Raw genomic sequence first — 18,180 nt, 5'->3', positions numbered from 1 at the left:
ATAGTAATTTGCGCGTAGTTCTCAGTCGCTTCGATCACAGATTCAAAGTTACCGATGTAAATCAGAGATTTCTCGTCATGTCTTCTTAGTTTATGGTCTCCTGATATTCTGGTTGACCTTTTCAACTTTCTGCAGGGCGACTTAGTAGACAGCAGCTCCTGAAAATCCATTCTGCGTCGAATAGTTTTGCGGTTTGAGATACCGTAAAAAGAACGGCCATCCAAGGTGATTAAGTATGAAGCAGATTCGTGCGATTTCACTCTTCGACGGCACATTTTATTCGGAAAACTGTTTACCTTAAAGTCAGCCATTGACTTAAAAAACTACCGTAAGCGGCATTGTAAAATATTCAATTTCACAGCGATGCATCGTTTCTGATTGTGATCTATAATTCGCAATGTAAAATCGGTTATTAAAGAAGGTCTGTGTCAGCGACTTATAGAAAATATAGACGCCAAAACAAAAGGAGCCATCAATAGGGTGAAATGGAGCCGATTTATCAGACTTTTGATAACTTTCAAACGACATTCAATTAACCATCAATAGCTAAGAAATCTTTCTGTTTATTTATTTTCGAACAGATCTTTATAGCTCACCAACGAACGAATTTACCGAGTACTCAATTTGCGACTATCTCGTAATAAAATTAATCAGTAATACATAACGACTTATAACCGAACAACCTGCTCAAATATATTAAACAATCAGAGCTGAAATTTAATAATGATGAGACTATGTATTTACAAGATTGACCAATGACTTATGAAGAAATGGGATATGGTGTAATCAGCTGAATATTATTCCAACCTTTTTGTCAATGAGGTCAACGAGTGAACTGATTTTTGAACCGTTTTAATTTAAGCATAAAATGAGTGATAATAATTTTCGTAACGTCATTAAAACATGCAAATTCCGTAATAACAGAGGAAAGTATTCTTTGAGTTTCAAAAGCTAATCATTCAGAGAGATCTAAAGATGGGATTGATTGACACAAATATCAACCGTAGTGAAGAACGGCTCAATGGATGAAATTGCGCATCACAAGTCTAAAATATTAAAGTAAAGAAACAACCCTAGAAGTTTCAGCAGAATCCATGATCCGGTCTGATACTAGCGATGATGCAAGTATACCACAGTCAGACCAATTCTGCATGCAATGCCGAACAAAACTATTCAAAAACTCTTTGATTTCGTTCGAAACACAATTGGTCATTCATTTATAGGAACTCTTTTCTTGGCATTAGATGAATATTTTAATAAAACGTAACTGTTTTTTGGACATTTGTATTCGGCATTGCACATGAAATTGCACTAGCTGCTGTATTTTCACAGCAGTGATGCGTAGGCTTTGATAAGTTAAAATAAGCGATATTTAAAGGCGGCCGATAAAGACGGACTGTAGTATCCTCTTAATGCAGAAGACCGGTTCATCCACTAGTTCGCTACCGTTGTTACCGACTCTTTTCCTACTGTAAAATTGCCAAGATGACGGTACCTGATAAAAGAATATGGGGAACCATAGTTACGATTAAAAAAGTTGCATTTGAGCGGTCAAATAAACTTTAATTATGATTCAAATTACCAGAAGAAAGGAGCCAAATTAATTAACATTCTGTTATTATGTACTGTGACTTAGTGTTAACTTCACTTGAAGACCAGCACTAGTTAAGTCTACAAAAGTACAAAGTACTTCATATTTCCCGCGTTTCACCTGCACGATGAGCAGAGCTTTTGTCGTTGACTAGCTTCAGTCGATGCTTTTACAGCAGAAAGAACTAGAAAAACATCAGTGGGGTGGCTGAGTCTGTGCGTTGACTGAAGAACATAAAGACGGATACCCCTGGGTACATTTTTGTGACCAGTTTTCGCCCGGCAAGTGGGCCCAGGTGGGCCTGGGAGCGTAGCAGGGTTCTGCTCTATCAACTCTACCCAATGAGCTCGCACCGGCATTCGTACCAGCCAAAGTAGTGTCGGTATGAAAGCTTGAGATTGAGTCGGTACAAAGTGAGTACGTAAGACTACTTGTCGACTGCGACTTAAAAATGTCGATCAGCTCGATCATCCCCGTGAGAAGAAGCGTGACCTCGTCCACCGCCAACCGCCGTCAACCACCTCCGACCACCATCGACCACCTTCGTCCTCCTCGTCCACCTCGTCTCCCTCCTCGTCTTGCTCCGCCACAACCCCCACATCATCCTCGTCGTCCTCGTCCTCCTCGACCAACTCCGATCACCGCCAACCACGTCCAAACACCTCCTACCACCTCTTACCATCACCAACCACCTTCTACCACACCCTGCCACCTCGTACCAGCGTCTACCGCCGCCTACTAGTTCCAAACACCTCCAACCACCTTCGACCACCTTCGTCCTCTTCGTCCCACTGCTCAACCATGTATTTACATTACTATTCATAATTATTCCAACAACTTTTCATTTGTTGCCTCGATCTTGAATTTTCGTACGCATAGAATCGAAACGCTGTTTCAGCTAGTCGCAAGTGAAGTATCTACGTTGGGTAGAGAAACAGAATTGTTTTTGGAAAAGTGTTCGTATGGAATAAAATTCAGAGTAACTGTAATACATAACGGATGCGCTAATTTTGATCGAGATGAAATGGATACTTCGTATATGAGAGAGTATTTAACGCAGCGTCCTGATTTAAAGTTCTCAAAAGGTGATTGTCGGCGATTTTTTTCTTTAATAAGGAGAGACAGAATGAAGCTTCTGAAAACTTCGAGTATATTGTAACACACATTTGAAATGTACGAGCAAACATTTTTATCATTCAACTGTCGCAGAACGGCAGTGTGATTAGCTGACCCGTTAACTGAAGAATCCTTAGTTAACGGCTGACCATCAAAGGGTCTAGCCGCTTGAGTCTGGAGACGGCAGGAAAGATAAAGTGCGTATTTCTTGTCTGAAATGTAGAAACTAAAATCATTATACATATATCATATCATATCATCATACATCGTACATTCCGTCTGTTTTCAGACCGGATAAGGTTTGTTTTTAAGTGCCAGCTCAAAAACCTTATCCGATCTGAAAACAGACGCGTAATGCCGAATTTGCGGGAAAATGGAACGACAAATAGAATACATGGCTCGCGCCGTAAAGAGGTCGAGCAGGACTTGCGTTTTACCGGGCAAATCGCATACCCTGCAACGACCTCTTTTCGGCGCTTGCCACGTAATATACTAGCACTCAAATCGGGAGTCGGTGTCAAAGCATTGCAATTATGGCTGCCGATCGTGAAAGAATCGAAGTGGATGCTGAGACAGCAACTCTTTTATTAGATCTAATTTCATCGTCGTTCAGCAGTGATGATGCTTGCTGGAGCCGAAAGATAGAGAGATTCCCAAAATTTTAAATTTCATAGGAGTAATCCACAGCATGTCCGATATCGAAGTATGGATACACATTTTTTCAGCTTCTAGAGGTCAACTGCTAGGTATATTTCAGGAGATTGGGAAAACTTGACTTGTTGCTTATTAATTTTTATCTTTTCAGCGGAATTGTCAATTTTTTTTGCCCTTGTATGCTCGTGTCTAACATTTGTGACATTTATTTACAAACAAAAAATTACCGTTGCATTTGTTCAATTGGCTTCTTTACCACTTGCTTGAAAAACTGACAGTCGCGCAGTCGGTCAAGTAACGTCACATTATTTTTGATTTAGGAGAAATTATGATTTTTACGGCCTGTTCCACTCAGAAGGTTTGCCCCGATGCCGGGCGATGCATGCACGGAACGAGTGCCCCCTGTTCGAGCCAGTGCGCACCCAGTGCAACCAGTGGAAAACGCTATAAGAGATTTCATTGGACGGATCTAATGAAATAGGCCAATGAAATTACTTAGTATAGTGTCGTGTCAGAAAATTGATGTAAAAGGAAGCGGCCTGCGAGCTATTAAGGTTTCGGATCTCTATACTTTTTTTTAATCGATGACAGAGCTTTCGTGTCGCGAGACTTAACTTGACCGATTTGACAGCCTTGATAACGTTGATGTAGTCTTGACACATGACACGGTGCGTGGAATAGAAATAAGTCCTCCAAATGTCCAGAAAGCGCGTGTGCTAACGGTATTATTTGGATGATTCATTGCTGAGCAGAGGTGGTAACAGCCTCTATTATAACAGCTATATAAATGGATGAAAGTAAAGTGGGAGTTTTGTTGAGAAAACACATCGACATGGAGGATATCAAGTTCAAGTTCTTATCGCTGATTCACAAGCAGGTCAGTTCCTTGTTCAGCTTGTTTCTTGTAATTGATTTAAAATTGCTCTCTACCTACTATTACATTTTTGCATCTTCCTCAACGAGTTTCACAATAGTATACAACTTTGTTTCAGTGTAAAATTTCACTTGGCACTCTGTCGATACCAGTATGTGTGCTACCTTCTCGAACGCTAGTAAAACTAACCGAAGACTCGAAACAGTTGCTTTTTTTATGGCGAAAAACTGATTTGTATTTTTTTATTTTCAGAATCAGGCTAAGATCCCGTCAATGGGATTGAATCCCGATCTCCTCAACCCAATCGAATCTCAAGGCCTTAACGACATTCAGTCCGATGCTAGTCATTCGACTGAAAGCGAGCTGCTTCCCGATCAAGACATTCTGGAATCCATAGAATCTGTGTATTACGAGAGCGATGACTGCTTTGATTGTTGTCGTCATGAGTTACAGAAACTTCCCGAAGTTCTGAATTCTAAAGTAATCGAAAGAGACTACAAAAGGCTTAAACAAGAGCACCAAGTTGTTTCTAAAAAAGTGTTACAGCTAATATTGCAAAAGCAAAGCTTATGCCAAAAGGAGTTCGAAAGAATCTTGTACATTCAAGAAGAACTTCAAAATGCCTTGGAAATTTGCCGAAGTGGAAGGACGGATTTAAGCCTTGCTAAAAAACAGTTCACCACTGCTAGTCTTGGGATTTTGGCTAACTATCAAAAGAAACAAGTCGTTCAAGGGCTTCTGCATAGTTTAAACACCATAAAAACCTTAGTGAGTTCCTACTGATATTACACGTGCAGTGATTCTAGACCAAAAACCAGGTGAATTGTTTAGTCTGAACATATAACAAACTATTCCACATCGATATCAATCTTTTAATACATATAAAAATATCATGGAATATTTTTTAAGTTTTCCCTGTGAAAACCCTTGGAAAATTGGAGAGTTCAAATTTGTTTTGTTCTTTACAGATAGCCTAATAATTTAATTTAATTTAAAATTCAATGTTGCAATTTTTCTTTACCAACTCTTTTTAACTAATTGTAAATATAAATAGAAACATTATTTCCAGCTTGCAGAAATAACATAACGATAAAATTATCTAACTAGTTGCAGATTTGAAGCACGAATAGTTGATATACATAGGCAAATACTTGAGCGTCACACATTTTTTTAACTCAATGCTTGTTTTTTTCTTCTTCGAAAGCGTAGCAACGAACAGAGGACCGCCTTCAGGAACTTCTGAACGAAGGGAATTACCCAGGAGCAATATCGCTGCTCCTTGAATGCCAAAGAGCTGCTGAGAGATATAAACATTTTCATTGCGTAGCCGCACTGAATGGGAAACTCCAGGACACCTTGGAACAGGCGGAAGAAACTCTGGATCAAACGCTGGCAAAAATGTGTACAGAATTTGAAGTTGGGACGTATTTGTCTGTCCAAGGAGCGTACAGACTTCTAGGAAAAACCCAGACGGCAATGGACCAACTTCACATGCACTTTACAGCAGCTATTCATAACGTTGCTTTTATGGCAGTTCACGCTTTCACCGGTGGTGACACAAAGAGGCCTTATAAACAGCTCTGCCAGTCAGTCTCGCACGAGACATTTCTACCTTGTTTAATCGAACTGTGCAAGTCTCTCTGGGCCATTTTAATTTCCTATTGTCAAGTTGTCAATTGGCACAATACGCATGAAAGCTGGTCAGATGAGACTGAAGAAAAAGATCTAGAAGCTACCTTTAATAAACAGTATGTTAAGCAAAAGCTGGAAAATGGAATGTCCAGAATGTGGCACGATGTAGAAACCAAAATATCCACGTATTTGTTGGGCGCTGATTTGGCCTACTTCAAGTTTGAGCAGTTTGTACAAATTTTGGGAATCGTTCATAGGTGAGATCTGATATTTTACATTTACTGTCGAATTACGAGACGTCCTGAACCATGTTCCTCAATTTTCTAGGTTAATCGAAGTTGGGGAAGAGCTCTGCTCAAGTCAGTCAGAGAATCTCCAAGAATCAATAAGAAAACAGTGCTCTTCCTACTTTGCTCATTACCACGCGTCTCGATTAGACGAGTTGAAGATATTTTTGGAAAATGATGGCTGGGAACTTTGTCCTGTTAAGCCATCGTTCGTTGTCACGCAACTGCAAGAATTTAAAAGTTTGAAGACTGTCCTCAATAGTTGTAAGCCTCGCAATAGCCCTGACGAATCTACCTTGAGTCAGGATGGTAGTTCTGTCATTGGAGGACTGGTCCAAAGATATTTGGATAACGGTGTAACGCCCTTTGATGTCATCCTGGATGAAGCTGCTGACGAAGACATTTTGGCCAACATTGGAGTAAGTATAAATGAAAGATACTGTTCAAAGTTCGTTAATAATTAATTAGAATGCAAGAAAGTGTTGTTAAAAGTAATAAAACTTTTAGCAATCCGTAGTAGTTGTCATTTATTTTAGACATTTTTTTAAACACTCAATCACCAGGTTTTATAAAGAGTATATTACCTTTTACAGGATGCACCTTCTGGGTATTTTTCAGACGATTCTGACGACGACATTCCGGAGGAACTGAAATGTGATTTTGTAGATGAGCCCGACCAATCGAAACCCTCGAAAAAAAAACATAAACAACAATTTGCTGGGCCAATGGTAACAAACACAACGTTGAGTGTGCTCAGAGTTTGTGGAAAGTATCTACAAATGTCAAGATTATTTAGATCCATTGCTGTTACTGTTATTCAAAATATGACACAATTCTTTGAACTGTGTCTTTACACTGTACACATGTTCTTCACTTCGGATCTGGTATGTTTCTCACGATTAAGCATTAAGGTTACACAAAAATCGCTTATAATTGCATTTAAATTTACTACGCTATTTCTACTATATTACGACACAAAATTTTATTTCAGCAAATAAACAGCGACACGTTGTACACTCCAAAATTAAAGTTGACCTTGGCTCGAATACGCGAGACTTTGATGGCAGACAGTGCAGTTACGACTGAGAGTGGAGCTCAGTCACATAAAGTAACACAACCGTGTCTCTCTTCGATAGTGAACTTGACTCAGCCAGAAAAAATTCATGGCTTGATGAAAAGAGTGACAGCCGTTGAATCTCTGATATTTTTGGGACAGCAGTACGAAATTTTGAGGCCTTATTTGGAGCACCTAGTAGCTTCTCCCTGCCACGGATTTCTTCATCAATTCTATTCCCAAACGATTGCAGCAGCTACAGATCTCCGAAAACCTGTTTACATGGCTGCTGCATCTCAGTCCTTCGATGTTGGCGGTATATTAACGCTGATGTCGAAAGTTAATTGGGAAGTGAGAGATGTTATGTCACAGCACAGCAGTTATATTGACAATCTATTAAGGGTAATTAGTGACAAACATTTGTGAAAATGGGTTCTGAACGGAAAGTTGATGCTATTGTTACAATTATGTCATAATGTACAAATACAGTAGCAATGAAACGAATTCCTGTTTCAGGACATTCAAATTTTAAGCATGAGGCTTGAGGAAATTGGGAACAGAATACCACTTCCTATAATAGTGTACAATTCAGTGTGGGAAAATATTGCTCACTTGATCACACACACTTTAGTCGAAGGGTAAGAACTTCGGACAGATCAAAGTAATTTGAATGTATTGACATAAAAATGAATATGATATTCTGAATGGATACGTAGGCATTCAAATTGTTCGTTAATGTTGAATCTAGCAGGTTGAATTTGTGATTTCAGTTTCTCGAATGCAAAGAAATGTTCAAATGGAGGCAGAGCCTTGATGCAGTTGGATTTTACCCAATTAATGTCGAAGTTTGAAAAATTAACATCTTTGCGACCTATGCCGCACAGAGAATACGTCGAGGCATACGTCAAGGCTTATTATTTGCCTGAAAACATATTGGAAGAATGGATAAAGCAACATAAGGTATGAATTTCTATTTATATACAGTACATGATTACTCGCCCGTTTGTGATTGAACGTATTTCATTGTTGTCTGATGGATCCTACTACTGATTACAGGAATATTCTACAAAACATTTGATCGGTCTTATATCGTGCGGATGTCAAAACAACAAAAAAACCCGACAGCGATTAATATCCATCATAGAGGAGGAACGACCGAGCAGATAACAACAAGCTGTATGATCAATAACTGTAAAACGAAGTTGCAATAGAATTATAAAATTTGAATATTATCGAATTGCTGCTCTGCTATAATTATAATATAAATCTGACACAATTATTGTGATACTTAAGTTGTCAATACTGTTATGTATATGTTGTACAGTTTCTCTAACTGTTAGGTAAAAAACACATTCTAGCTTTACAGCAAATATTTCGCAAATCGGTGCATATCATTACTTAATGATACTTACATTCTGTGTTGAACACCGATATGAATCTCTAATTTGAACATGTGCGAGTAACGGTTGTTAAATATTTTTGGATTGATTGAGAAAAGATTTAAATGGAAGAGATAAAATACAGACGGGAGGCTTATAGATATAAAAATAATTGAACTGGTTTCGATTTTCGAATCCAAACCGTGACAAAATCTCCCTGCTGGCAAGTTACGATGTAATCTCATTGAACTCACGTTGGAAAAGTTATTATCTCTTATGTACATTGTTTATACGATTCTTTACTATGAATTTTTAATCCCTAAAAAGTGAAATAAAGACATATTTGTAGGTATTTATAGAGTAAGGAATTGATTGAAATTGACTGATATAGGGCACCATAAATGACACTTAGAAATAGAAGGAACCACATAATTTATTATGTTGCCTAAAAAAATTAATCTCCTTTTCAATAATAATTTACTTTTTATCAATTCAAATTCAGGCTGTTATAACAGAATATAATTATTTATAAATTCATCAGATAGCGTAAATAAATACATAAACGAAACTTAAAGTATTGTGTTACACGATATTCTTCATACTTACTAAAACTGATACGTGTGTAATAAACCAATTAGTTCTTAAAATTCGAATGCTTACTTTCCGAAATTTGATGGCCTTCCCAATAATTTCAACTGATTTCATGGCATTGAAACTCAGAGGACATGCAGCAATCACAGTCAGAAATTGCTGTTCGACTCACACCACAATATCCGTTATCAAAATTCACCTAAGAATTGTTAGCAATTATTCTACAGCTGTCATTAAATATGATAATATTGTTTCTAATTTTCGTACTGGATTTGACAATTTTTACTTCTTTTTCATACTCATCTATGAATATAAATTGTAGTAAAAGAAACAACGCGTTTTTTCTCTGCTTCTATGTCACAGAAATTATGATACATTATCGTAATATATTATTATAATTTTGTCACGTTTGCTCGATAAATTGGGCTAGTTAAAAGTAATCGAAAAGTACTAGTATTTGTACGAATTATCATACTTGTCACTATATAAAGGTATAATTCAATTATAGCGACGTGGTTTGATTAGGTACAAAAAAAACATACATTTTTTTTATTATGGTCCATAATATCAGGTATAGCAGTTACACTTATCGTAGGAAACGATTTTTAATATTAAATTAGGGATTATAAAGTTTTACGATATAAAAAAGGTCGTCAACTTTTAAGAAGAAGTAATAGTGATGCATTGTTCGTATTTTATATTTATTTTTATTATTTTTGTTTTCTCCTCGCAAATTCCGGCCATGCAAATCATGAGGGGAAAAACCATTACATGGTACGAAGAAATGTAACGACAAAATGACACGAACGCGAAAATTTTTTGGACTGTACTACTAATTCTTTGCACGATTTATATAGCACATGCCGCTGAAACTAACATTGACACACTGGACGGACTAAGCACTCGTAGAATCGAATAGTTACCTAAAGTAACCATGAATCACTTACGACGGTAAATATTAATAATAGTAATAATACGTAGACTAAACTATAAGGATTATTAATTAAATCGTAAAAATAATAAATTTATGTACATAACAGGTCTTCAGTAATAGAAGAAGCGTTTAGGATATATAATATACATATTGCAATAAAGCATAGCTCGCTTAATCTCATTTTTAAAAATGTTATATTGGAAACGTTGCAAAAACACGCGACATTGTAGTAGTCGAAATACAAAACTAAATGCCTTTGAACACACGAAAATCGATAAATATATACTCTCAAAGTGAATAATTTCGAGTATAACAAGGACGTACAGATATATACTGCTTTATATCTGAAAGTGTTGTTCACAGGTGATTTATTATCACTGCTGTGACCTCGCGGAATCATTTGGACTCTCAATCATAATCGTATATATATATAATATTCACATAATTATAATATAAGTACAAGTCTGAATACAGTGGGAAATTGATTTATAATTATAGATGTTGAAATTGCTGCTGAAGATTGTCTTCGTAGAGTACATGAAGAATGTAAGTCGCGAAACATTATGATTGAGGGCTTGTCGATATGCAGTTGGGGATTAATTTACAATATGCCGATTTTCACTCGTGTCGAACATGAATAAAAAAAACAAGAAGAAAGAAGAAACGTAATCGCTAATTGTATTGCATATATTTAAGGGAAAAAAAAAAAAAAACGGCCAGTCTATATCACAGTAGCGGTATTTTCCGTTTCATTGACAGTCTTTTTATCGTCATTTCCATCTCGATCGAGGACTAGAGACTCATCTTTAGGAAGAACCAATGAATCTTGACCAATCGGTGCTGCTGCTTCGACTAAATTTTCAATCGATACTGCGGCCGTTGGTGCATTGTTAGCAAAACTTCTGTGCAAAGATTGATTATTTCTAGAAGCACCCCTCCTGATACTGCTGCGCAACAAATTGGCGACGTCAGCAGCCGTTAAATTAGAACTACCATTGCTCGACTGCACCCTCCGACTTCTGTCCATCGTCGAATGATTACGTTCGCTAGCCGTTCTGTCTATCGTGCTTATCCTCATCGTTCTGTCTATCGTGTTCGGCCTGTGCCTCTCCAAAGTGTTGGGCCGCCCACTTCCTGTATCCGTCACAACGGGTTCAACCTCTGTAACTATTATCGATATGTCCCGTGACGGTATTCCTTGGTTCATTTCAACCAAGACCGTTGCATAGTCTGGTGGTGGAGGCTGCAGCGCCGGTCTCGACCTCGGAGTGCTGCTTTCCCCCAAGACGTTTGCTATTCTTCTGACGCTTCGTCTGAAACTTTGACGTAACATTTTTGCTATTCTGGCTCCAGTGGCAGTCGTGTAACTTGGAGGAGGCGTGTACTTGGGAGGAGGATCTTCAAAAGGCACATCTGTCGTTGACGGCAAGACTCCATTACCGTGAAGACTTGTAGTCGTTTCATTCCCCACTTGTGTTTGGGCATCGGCAGCATCTTCTGGTTCTAGGGAGGGCCTGTACAGTAGTTGAATTCTCTGGAATAATCGATCAATGTTCGTCAAATAGTTCTTAAGTGAGTGAATTCAACATGTGATATATTAAAACGGATACACTAACGCATGCACTATGTACGCAATAACTTACACTTACTCCGTTGCATTGAGCGCAGTGACTTACATTAACTTCCACTTGTTCGCTCTATCGTTTGCATAAGAAAGAAAAATCGTCTGTTTAAGTACTGCTTGAAATGGAACTGATTTGAAATTCATAAGGTTTGCCAGATAACGACTGCTAGTACTAATATAAGGTTTGGCAACCAGTCCATAGTTTTTTTTATGCAAAATATACTCAAGTCGAACCGAAAATGTTGTAACTATATTAAAACGATAAAACTCACTCGAACCCTTACATCAAATATGTCGGGAGGTCCGTTATTCAGGTATCGACATGTTTGGATAATAGCAACGATCGGTATCATCAATATTGGTATAAGCTGAATGGCTGCGCCAAGTTGTCTTGTCCAGACAGCCCAGTAGTCTTTGCTGGTTCTACGATAAGTGTACAAGTCTCGGAAACCGCTACTCTTGAATATCATGATACTCAGAACCTGAAAAAATTTTACTTCATCATTTTTAAAACATTTCCTGTTGAAGTTTAAATTTCAAATGAAATAAATTAAGCATATTTAAGATGGTGAATTTTGAGAATCTACATCTCGAAAACCAAATATTCAATTCCACTGGTGTTAATTTTGTTTGAAAATATGTAGATCGAGCTTCGTTAATGTATTTTTTTATTAGAATCAATTGATACGAATCAATTGGTACAAAGGATTGCTATATACTGACTCTGTGATATGTGTTGCGGTACCCATAATATTTCAAAAACAGCTTAACCGATTTACTTCGAATTTGGAGTCAGTATACTATGATAGTTTATCTTTTGTATATATTTTTATATATTTATGAGGAATCAAAACGGTTCTCAAGGTTTCAACAATTCTTCCTACTAATTGACTGTGGCAAACAAAATATGTGAATAAAGCTCGATCTACGCATCTTTGAGTAAAACAAAGCTCAACTGAATTGACTAATCAGCTGTTGAGATATTATTGCTCAAAATTCACCAAAATTAAACAGACTATTTAGTACCATGAGTGCAACAGGTAGCACAACGTTCCAAGTGAAGGACAGAAGTGGTCCGGCCCAATGTCTGAGACACCTTCCGGTTGGTGGAAACAGTTCAGCAACTACGGCTTCACCTGTGTGTGGCCGACCCCTAACTGCAAAGACTGCGCCAACCTCGACCAGATACAAAACCATTATCCACCAGGCACCACCAACCGTGTAGTCCAGATAGTAAACGACGTAGATACCGAACTGAAAGTAAATAATGGAAATCGAAATGAAAGGAAAGGAAATGATTCTAATAATCGAAATTGAAATCAGTAACGTTAACATAAGGAATTGGTTTTGAGAAGCGTTATTGCTTTGTGACTTTAGAATTACTTAGAAGGCGAGGAGTTCATAAAGTACGATTACGTTTTGCTGTATCATTATGTTACTGAATATCACTGTCATTTAGTATATTACTGAATTTTAAATAATGCTCAAATGAAAATTAAAGATTTTTCTTAAAAACGCGTATCGCTACATTTACGTAACGTATTTCAACCTCATGCCAATAATTGGTCACGACAATTCGAACATTTCGATATACAAGGATGTCTTCGTCGATTAAACTAGATTTTTCATAGAATTCATAGTGGAAAACACTGCCTATAATTTTTCTCTTCGAATCTCGAACCCAATCATTTCATAAATGAAATTTTTTTAGAATACTCATATATCATAGAAACTAAGGGTCGCTATTGGAATAGTTGCAATTTAGCGAACAATGCAGAGAAAAATTGTTTTAAAATTCATTACTTTGTCATCGATCGCAGGGAGAAATATTTGTTGTGTATTTACGTGCAGTTTTTCTATTTCGGATAGAATGATAAACAAATTACGGCAGACCAATAAGAATTTTATTGTTACTTAAATAATTTTGTATTGTTTTGTATAATCGTCGCGCTTAAATAAATAGAAACACTTGAAATAAACAATTACCATGAAAATGCTTGAGCGTTACTACTAAGCAGTACAGCTAACAGGGAAAAACCCATAGATAAAATGATGTTTACCTGTGCCAGTTATAATAACACTTTTGAACACATGCAGTTTATTAATTAATGTTTGAAGAGAGGATTGATTGTAATTGATCTGCTGAAAAACTAATTTACTATGGTTGAAAATGGTGACTGATCCTTCCTTACAGCGCCGAACTTTCGGAAAATATTATATTACACAGTGAATGAAAATTGGTGAACTTGAGACTTTCAATTTCAGTTGATTTACGATAGCAGAGATACCATCGAACCACCAATCTTGAAGTCCTTGACTTGAATGTCTAAGAACATAACATTGTTCTTGGTAAAGCCATCATATCTCGTTAATTTGGTGTGAGGTATGAACATGTACATTCCAGAATCCTTGTCGAGCTTGTTGGAATCATCGCCGGCATCTTTTCTTTTGACTTTCAATGTTTTTCTCACATTATTAGCCGGATTTTCTTGATCTCTTAAGACAACGGTAGCTTGAAGAATGCACGGCCAATCTAGTAAAGCGTCCCACTTTCCTTCCAAGACTCGCAGACAACCGATTATGTGTCTCTCTTTCCACTGTCCTTTTCCATTTAGAAACAATTCAACTCTCAGTGTGTATCCGTACTCCTTATTGTAAAATATTGGACTACAAAGTAGGGTGTCATTTTCTTTAGCATCCGTCATTTTTTCCTTGTACCTATCAATTCGCCACAACAGACGACCGTTGCTTGGTACCGGTTCAAAATATTCTTCTGTAACGCATCGGCACTTCATGCTTTGGGCTGAATTTTGACTCATAACTTCCTTCATCGTATCTTCGACGTAATTTATGTGTTCCTTCATCTGAAACTTCAACGCCTTTGTTTCGGCGACTTGGTTCTCAATGGCTTCAGAATGCTTCCTCATCTCGTCGACAAGAATATCCATTTTCTCTGCCAAAATATCGTGAGATTTAACCAGCCCCTTGGAAGCTTTACATCTCATTTCAAGCTCCAGTTTCAAATCGTGAATCTGTTTCAATTGCTCATGCCAAACTGCACTGATCATCACATTTTCCTCCGACAAAAAGTTTTTGAATCCTTCCAATTCTGCGTGCCATTCCTTCATTGCTGTTTTTCGTTCAATTTCACCATCAGTCAATCGGCTTTGAAGCATGTTTAACTGATCGTAGACTTGTTCGAAATTCAAACTCGTTTGTTCGTCAATGTGAGTGAAGCTTTGCTCTAGTCTACTTATACGAAAATTTATGTCTTCATTAGCCTGACGATTTTCAGAGCTTGCTTCGGATAAACGAATTCTCAACGTTTCTAAAGCTGCCTCCTTAGAACGCAGCGTTTCCAAACTCTGCGCAATCCTTGCCTCCAATTCCTTTTGCTCTTGTTTACCGTCTGCAATCGTAGTTCGCATCATATTCAATATAGACATAACTCTCTCTTTCCATACCGAATCGGTTGGCGCGGGTAACTGCATTTCATCCGACTTGCTCATCTTTTTACTTTTTCTACTGCTACACTGGGCACGATGTGCCTTCGCATTACATCTCGGTATATAAACCCCACACTTGTCGGAACATTCCTCTAGTACGGCACCGCAATGTTTAACATGCTCGGATATATATCTCTCTTCGATAAATTCACTGCAGAAATAACAGGGCACACTTCGAAGAGTGATGTAATTCACGTTGCTGCTCATTTTCGTTTAACGTAGTGACCAAAGCCAAATAACGAGTTTAATATCTGCCAGAACTGTGAGAGGCGACACGTCATAACGATATCGTCGTGTTATAAATGATAATGATAACACCTGATAAGACTTCCCCCAATCTTGATCAAACTTACGTGATTACGTAACTGTACGCTTAGATAAATACAGTATTTCAACCGCAAGAAACGTGTTTGGGATCGGTGACTCAATCTTTTAACTAATTCATTGATCAAATGTTAAAGTGTTACGTCATACTTTGTCAAGTATTAATACACTGATGAATTATGTACGCAGAATAGAAGAAAAAAAAGTCTTTTTATAAAAGATTCAAAGTCCTTTCAGGTAAGAATTGCGAATTGAAGTGATATAAAAAATGGATACAATAATATCGTATAGCCATAACGAGTTCGGTTTGTAGACTTAAAAGTTTCTCAACAAATCGACTTCCTGTACTAAATAAATGAACTCACCTCTGTGGCCATTGGGAGTCCTAAAATGTATCCACAAGCACAGCTGAAGAAGGTGATTGTTGTCTCCCACAATTTCATGGTCTTTGCATTGATAGCCATTATCCCAGTTATAACGCAATGCCATATAGCAAGCTGAAAGGTGAATAATACAACAGTAAGTTACCAAACACAAGTGGTTATTGCGTAACACTGTGTAACATTCTGTAATAGACAGATGTTTTCGAAGTGGGTCAAAAAACGCATAGGTTAAATACTCAGTTCATTAAAAGTTCTTATCGAGTTAGATAATTTTCAACTGTGGAGAATATTAGAACAGGATGTAGAACAGCTTAGGCTTTCATTAGAAGCTACATGATGAATTTGGTCGTTTAATGGATTTAGTCACCTGCTGCGCTATTCCGAACAGGATCAGTATGAAGTAAAATAGAACGGCCCAAAATGGAGAAACTTGTTCAGATCCCAGGAGAGCCAAAGTAGCCGGTACCAATTCCGTGGCCAGTCTTAATACTTGATAACCAGATTCAGCGCTTAGATTTGCTCCGTGTCTGATGACTCGTTGACCAGCGAGAAATGAGGCGTGATTCATATATCTTTCGGGGATGTTACCTTGGCCTCGATGAGCCGGTTGGTTGGCCAGATGCATAAACGTGTAACCCGATATGCTTTCTGCAATGAACCGAGTCAAAATTGAGATCTAGTGTTGTACGAGATAGTAAGTATTACTATGTATATGAAAATAAGACTATTCATATACGAATTAATCTGTATTACATTAAAGATAGTTTGTCATGCGATTATCTGTATAAAAGATAAGATCATCCTTACATCCATCTAGAAAAGATCAAAAAGATTGTAAGGTCGATAGATTTTTAGATGCTCGATGTCATTACGTACCAAAAGAGCTCGTTGTATAGATGTATTTGTGATGCCTGAGGATTTGAACGCAAGTGTTTGCTAAAAAAGCCGACAGTAGAAGAACAACAAAGGTCAAAACGACCACCAGACTCGTATCTCGTTGAAGAAGATGCTTATGTTTGTTGTGAGCGGCTATCTGTAAATTTAAAAAGAAGTTTTTAATTACGTTGGATTATCCCATTTTCGAGTATATATCAAAGCTGGGAATTCGTCTCGGATAAAAAAGATGAGCTCATCGACAGCTGACTAATGTAAAATTTAAAACACGATTGTAGATATGTAACCAGATATTATTCGAATCAATTCGTTCCTTCGGAGCAAGGCTTGAATTATGAAAATGATGAATGTCACATACCTGCATTGCGGCGGCTCCGAATAATCCCCAAGTGAGGAAGACTTCGGTAGAAGCAGCCATCCACGATTTACCGTTGATGAAAAACTCGCTCCAATCAGTCTCTGGAAAGAGTTGATGAATCGAACCGGTAGGCGTCAGTCCCAATAGCTTGGCGCAGAGTACCAAAGTGCCAAATACCGGTACTAAGGTAAAAACGTAGACAACTTTGCCGTAGGATCTTAAACCTTAAACATAATCAATGAGAATTATCATCCTTCGCAGATCTTCAACCATTAAGAACGAAGATTATTACTCGGTTCATTTGTTACCTACCTTTACTAAGCGAGACGAACACTATCATCCATACTACAGCCAGGTTAAACGCGACCTGAAACTTTAGCGTCACAACTCCGTTATCAGGCACGTTCAAGTGATGCCTTTGAAGTACTGCGCCACTGAAGTAGTCGGGAACCGTTTCGTGTAGCTTGTAAGGAGTTGTATTATGCGTTGGTTTTGTGTCATCTCGATACGACGAAAACGGCTCAGCCCATCGATACCTGTCTTGCTTCGTGATGAATGAATCCCTGCGAATAAAGATAAGGAAATAATTCGTGCGTCTCAGATAAATAAGTCGGTTCTTAATATCCTGATGAAACAACATTCTTCTGTATGATTTCTGGGCTTTTTACCTGAAGTAAACAAACATCCATGAGACACCAACAATGCTGTATATACCGATGAAAGCCTGAGCAGTTAGCAGCGCTATTCCGACGCCCTGAAACAGTGGCGAGATCTTCCACATATCTACGGCTCCCGCAGCTAATCTCTGACCCAAACATACTTGGAGCGTGAATAATGGGATTCCAAGCACGAGGGATAGGACCAAAAACTGGACGATGAAGTTGGCTGCGAACAGACAAAGCGATAACAACGTTGAATGAGTTATAATCTGTCGTTGTGAAATGAACTCACAAATACAATAACAAAGTCTAGACTCGAG

The 18,180-nt window shown here is 37.8% G+C and overlaps 3 protein-coding genes across 5 annotated transcripts in view; 1 reads left to right on the top strand and 2 right to left on the bottom strand.

Moving 5' to 3' along the window:
• The first annotated feature begins 3,949 nt into the window (after positions 1–3,949).
• Vps50 (vacuolar protein sorting 50) lies at positions 3,950–8,939 on the top strand. Of its 3 annotated transcripts, XM_046636440.2 has the most exons (9): positions 3,952–4,238; positions 4,488–5,003; positions 5,445–6,124; positions 6,195–6,573; positions 6,748–7,038; positions 7,146–7,610; positions 7,725–7,846; positions 7,979–8,168; positions 8,265–8,939. In XM_046636440.2, the coding sequence occupies exons 1-9, from the start codon at positions 4,149–4,151 to the stop codon at positions 8,373–8,375; spliced, it is 2,844 nt and encodes a 947-aa protein (XP_046492396.1). In that variant the 5' UTR covers positions 3,952–4,148; the 3' UTR covers positions 8,376–8,939. The 3 variants fall into 3 exon arrangements, 2 of the variants coding, with proteins under 2 accessions (XP_046492397.1, XP_046492396.1); XR_006884397.2 differs by lacking the exon at positions 7,725–7,846 and having other exon boundaries at positions 3,950–4,238; XM_046636441.2 differs by lacking the exon at positions 8,265–8,939 and having other exon boundaries at positions 3,950–4,238; positions 7,725–7,869; positions 7,979–8,117.
• Positions 8,940–9,862: 923 nt separating this feature from the next.
• The window catches only part of LOC124223977 (sodium-dependent transporter bedraggled), a 41,856-nt gene continuing 33,538 nt past the window's right edge, over positions 9,863–18,180 (bottom strand). Inside the window, exons 5-14 of the mRNA XM_046636439.2 lie at positions 17,870–18,086; positions 17,514–17,764; positions 17,202–17,425; positions 16,826–16,982; positions 16,317–16,597; positions 15,932–16,063; positions 12,763–12,990; positions 12,009–12,218; positions 11,762–11,809; positions 9,863–11,646 (exon numbers count right to left, since the gene is read on the bottom strand). Of these exons, the coding sequence (XP_046492395.1) occupies positions 10,834–11,646; positions 11,762–11,809; positions 12,009–12,218; positions 12,763–12,990; positions 15,932–16,063; positions 16,317–16,597; positions 16,826–16,982; positions 17,202–17,425; positions 17,514–17,764; positions 17,870–18,086 (2,561 nt within the window). The 3' untranslated portion in view covers positions 9,863–10,833. The remainder of the gene's footprint in view (positions 11,647–11,761; positions 11,810–12,008; positions 12,219–12,762; positions 12,991–15,931; positions 16,064–16,316; positions 16,598–16,825; positions 16,983–17,201; positions 17,426–17,513; positions 17,765–17,869; positions 18,087–18,180) is intronic.
• On the bottom strand, positions 13,613–15,917 carry LOC124223980 (TNF receptor-associated factor 5). The gene has a single exon (XM_046636442.2). It carries the CDS (start codon positions 15,447–15,449, stop codon positions 14,007–14,009), a length of 1,443 nt encoding a protein of 480 aa, XP_046492398.1. The 5' UTR covers positions 15,450–15,917; the 3' UTR covers positions 13,613–14,006.

Source organism: Neodiprion pinetum, chromosome 7 (genome assembly GCF_021155775.2).
Source record: "Neodiprion pinetum isolate iyNeoPine1 chromosome 7, iyNeoPine1.2, whole genome shotgun sequence".
Lineage (NCBI taxonomy): Eukaryota > Metazoa > Arthropoda > Insecta > Hymenoptera > Diprionidae > Neodiprion > Neodiprion pinetum.
Note: the sequence above shows the minus strand (reverse complement) of the source record. Positions and strands in the feature narration are given on the sequence as shown.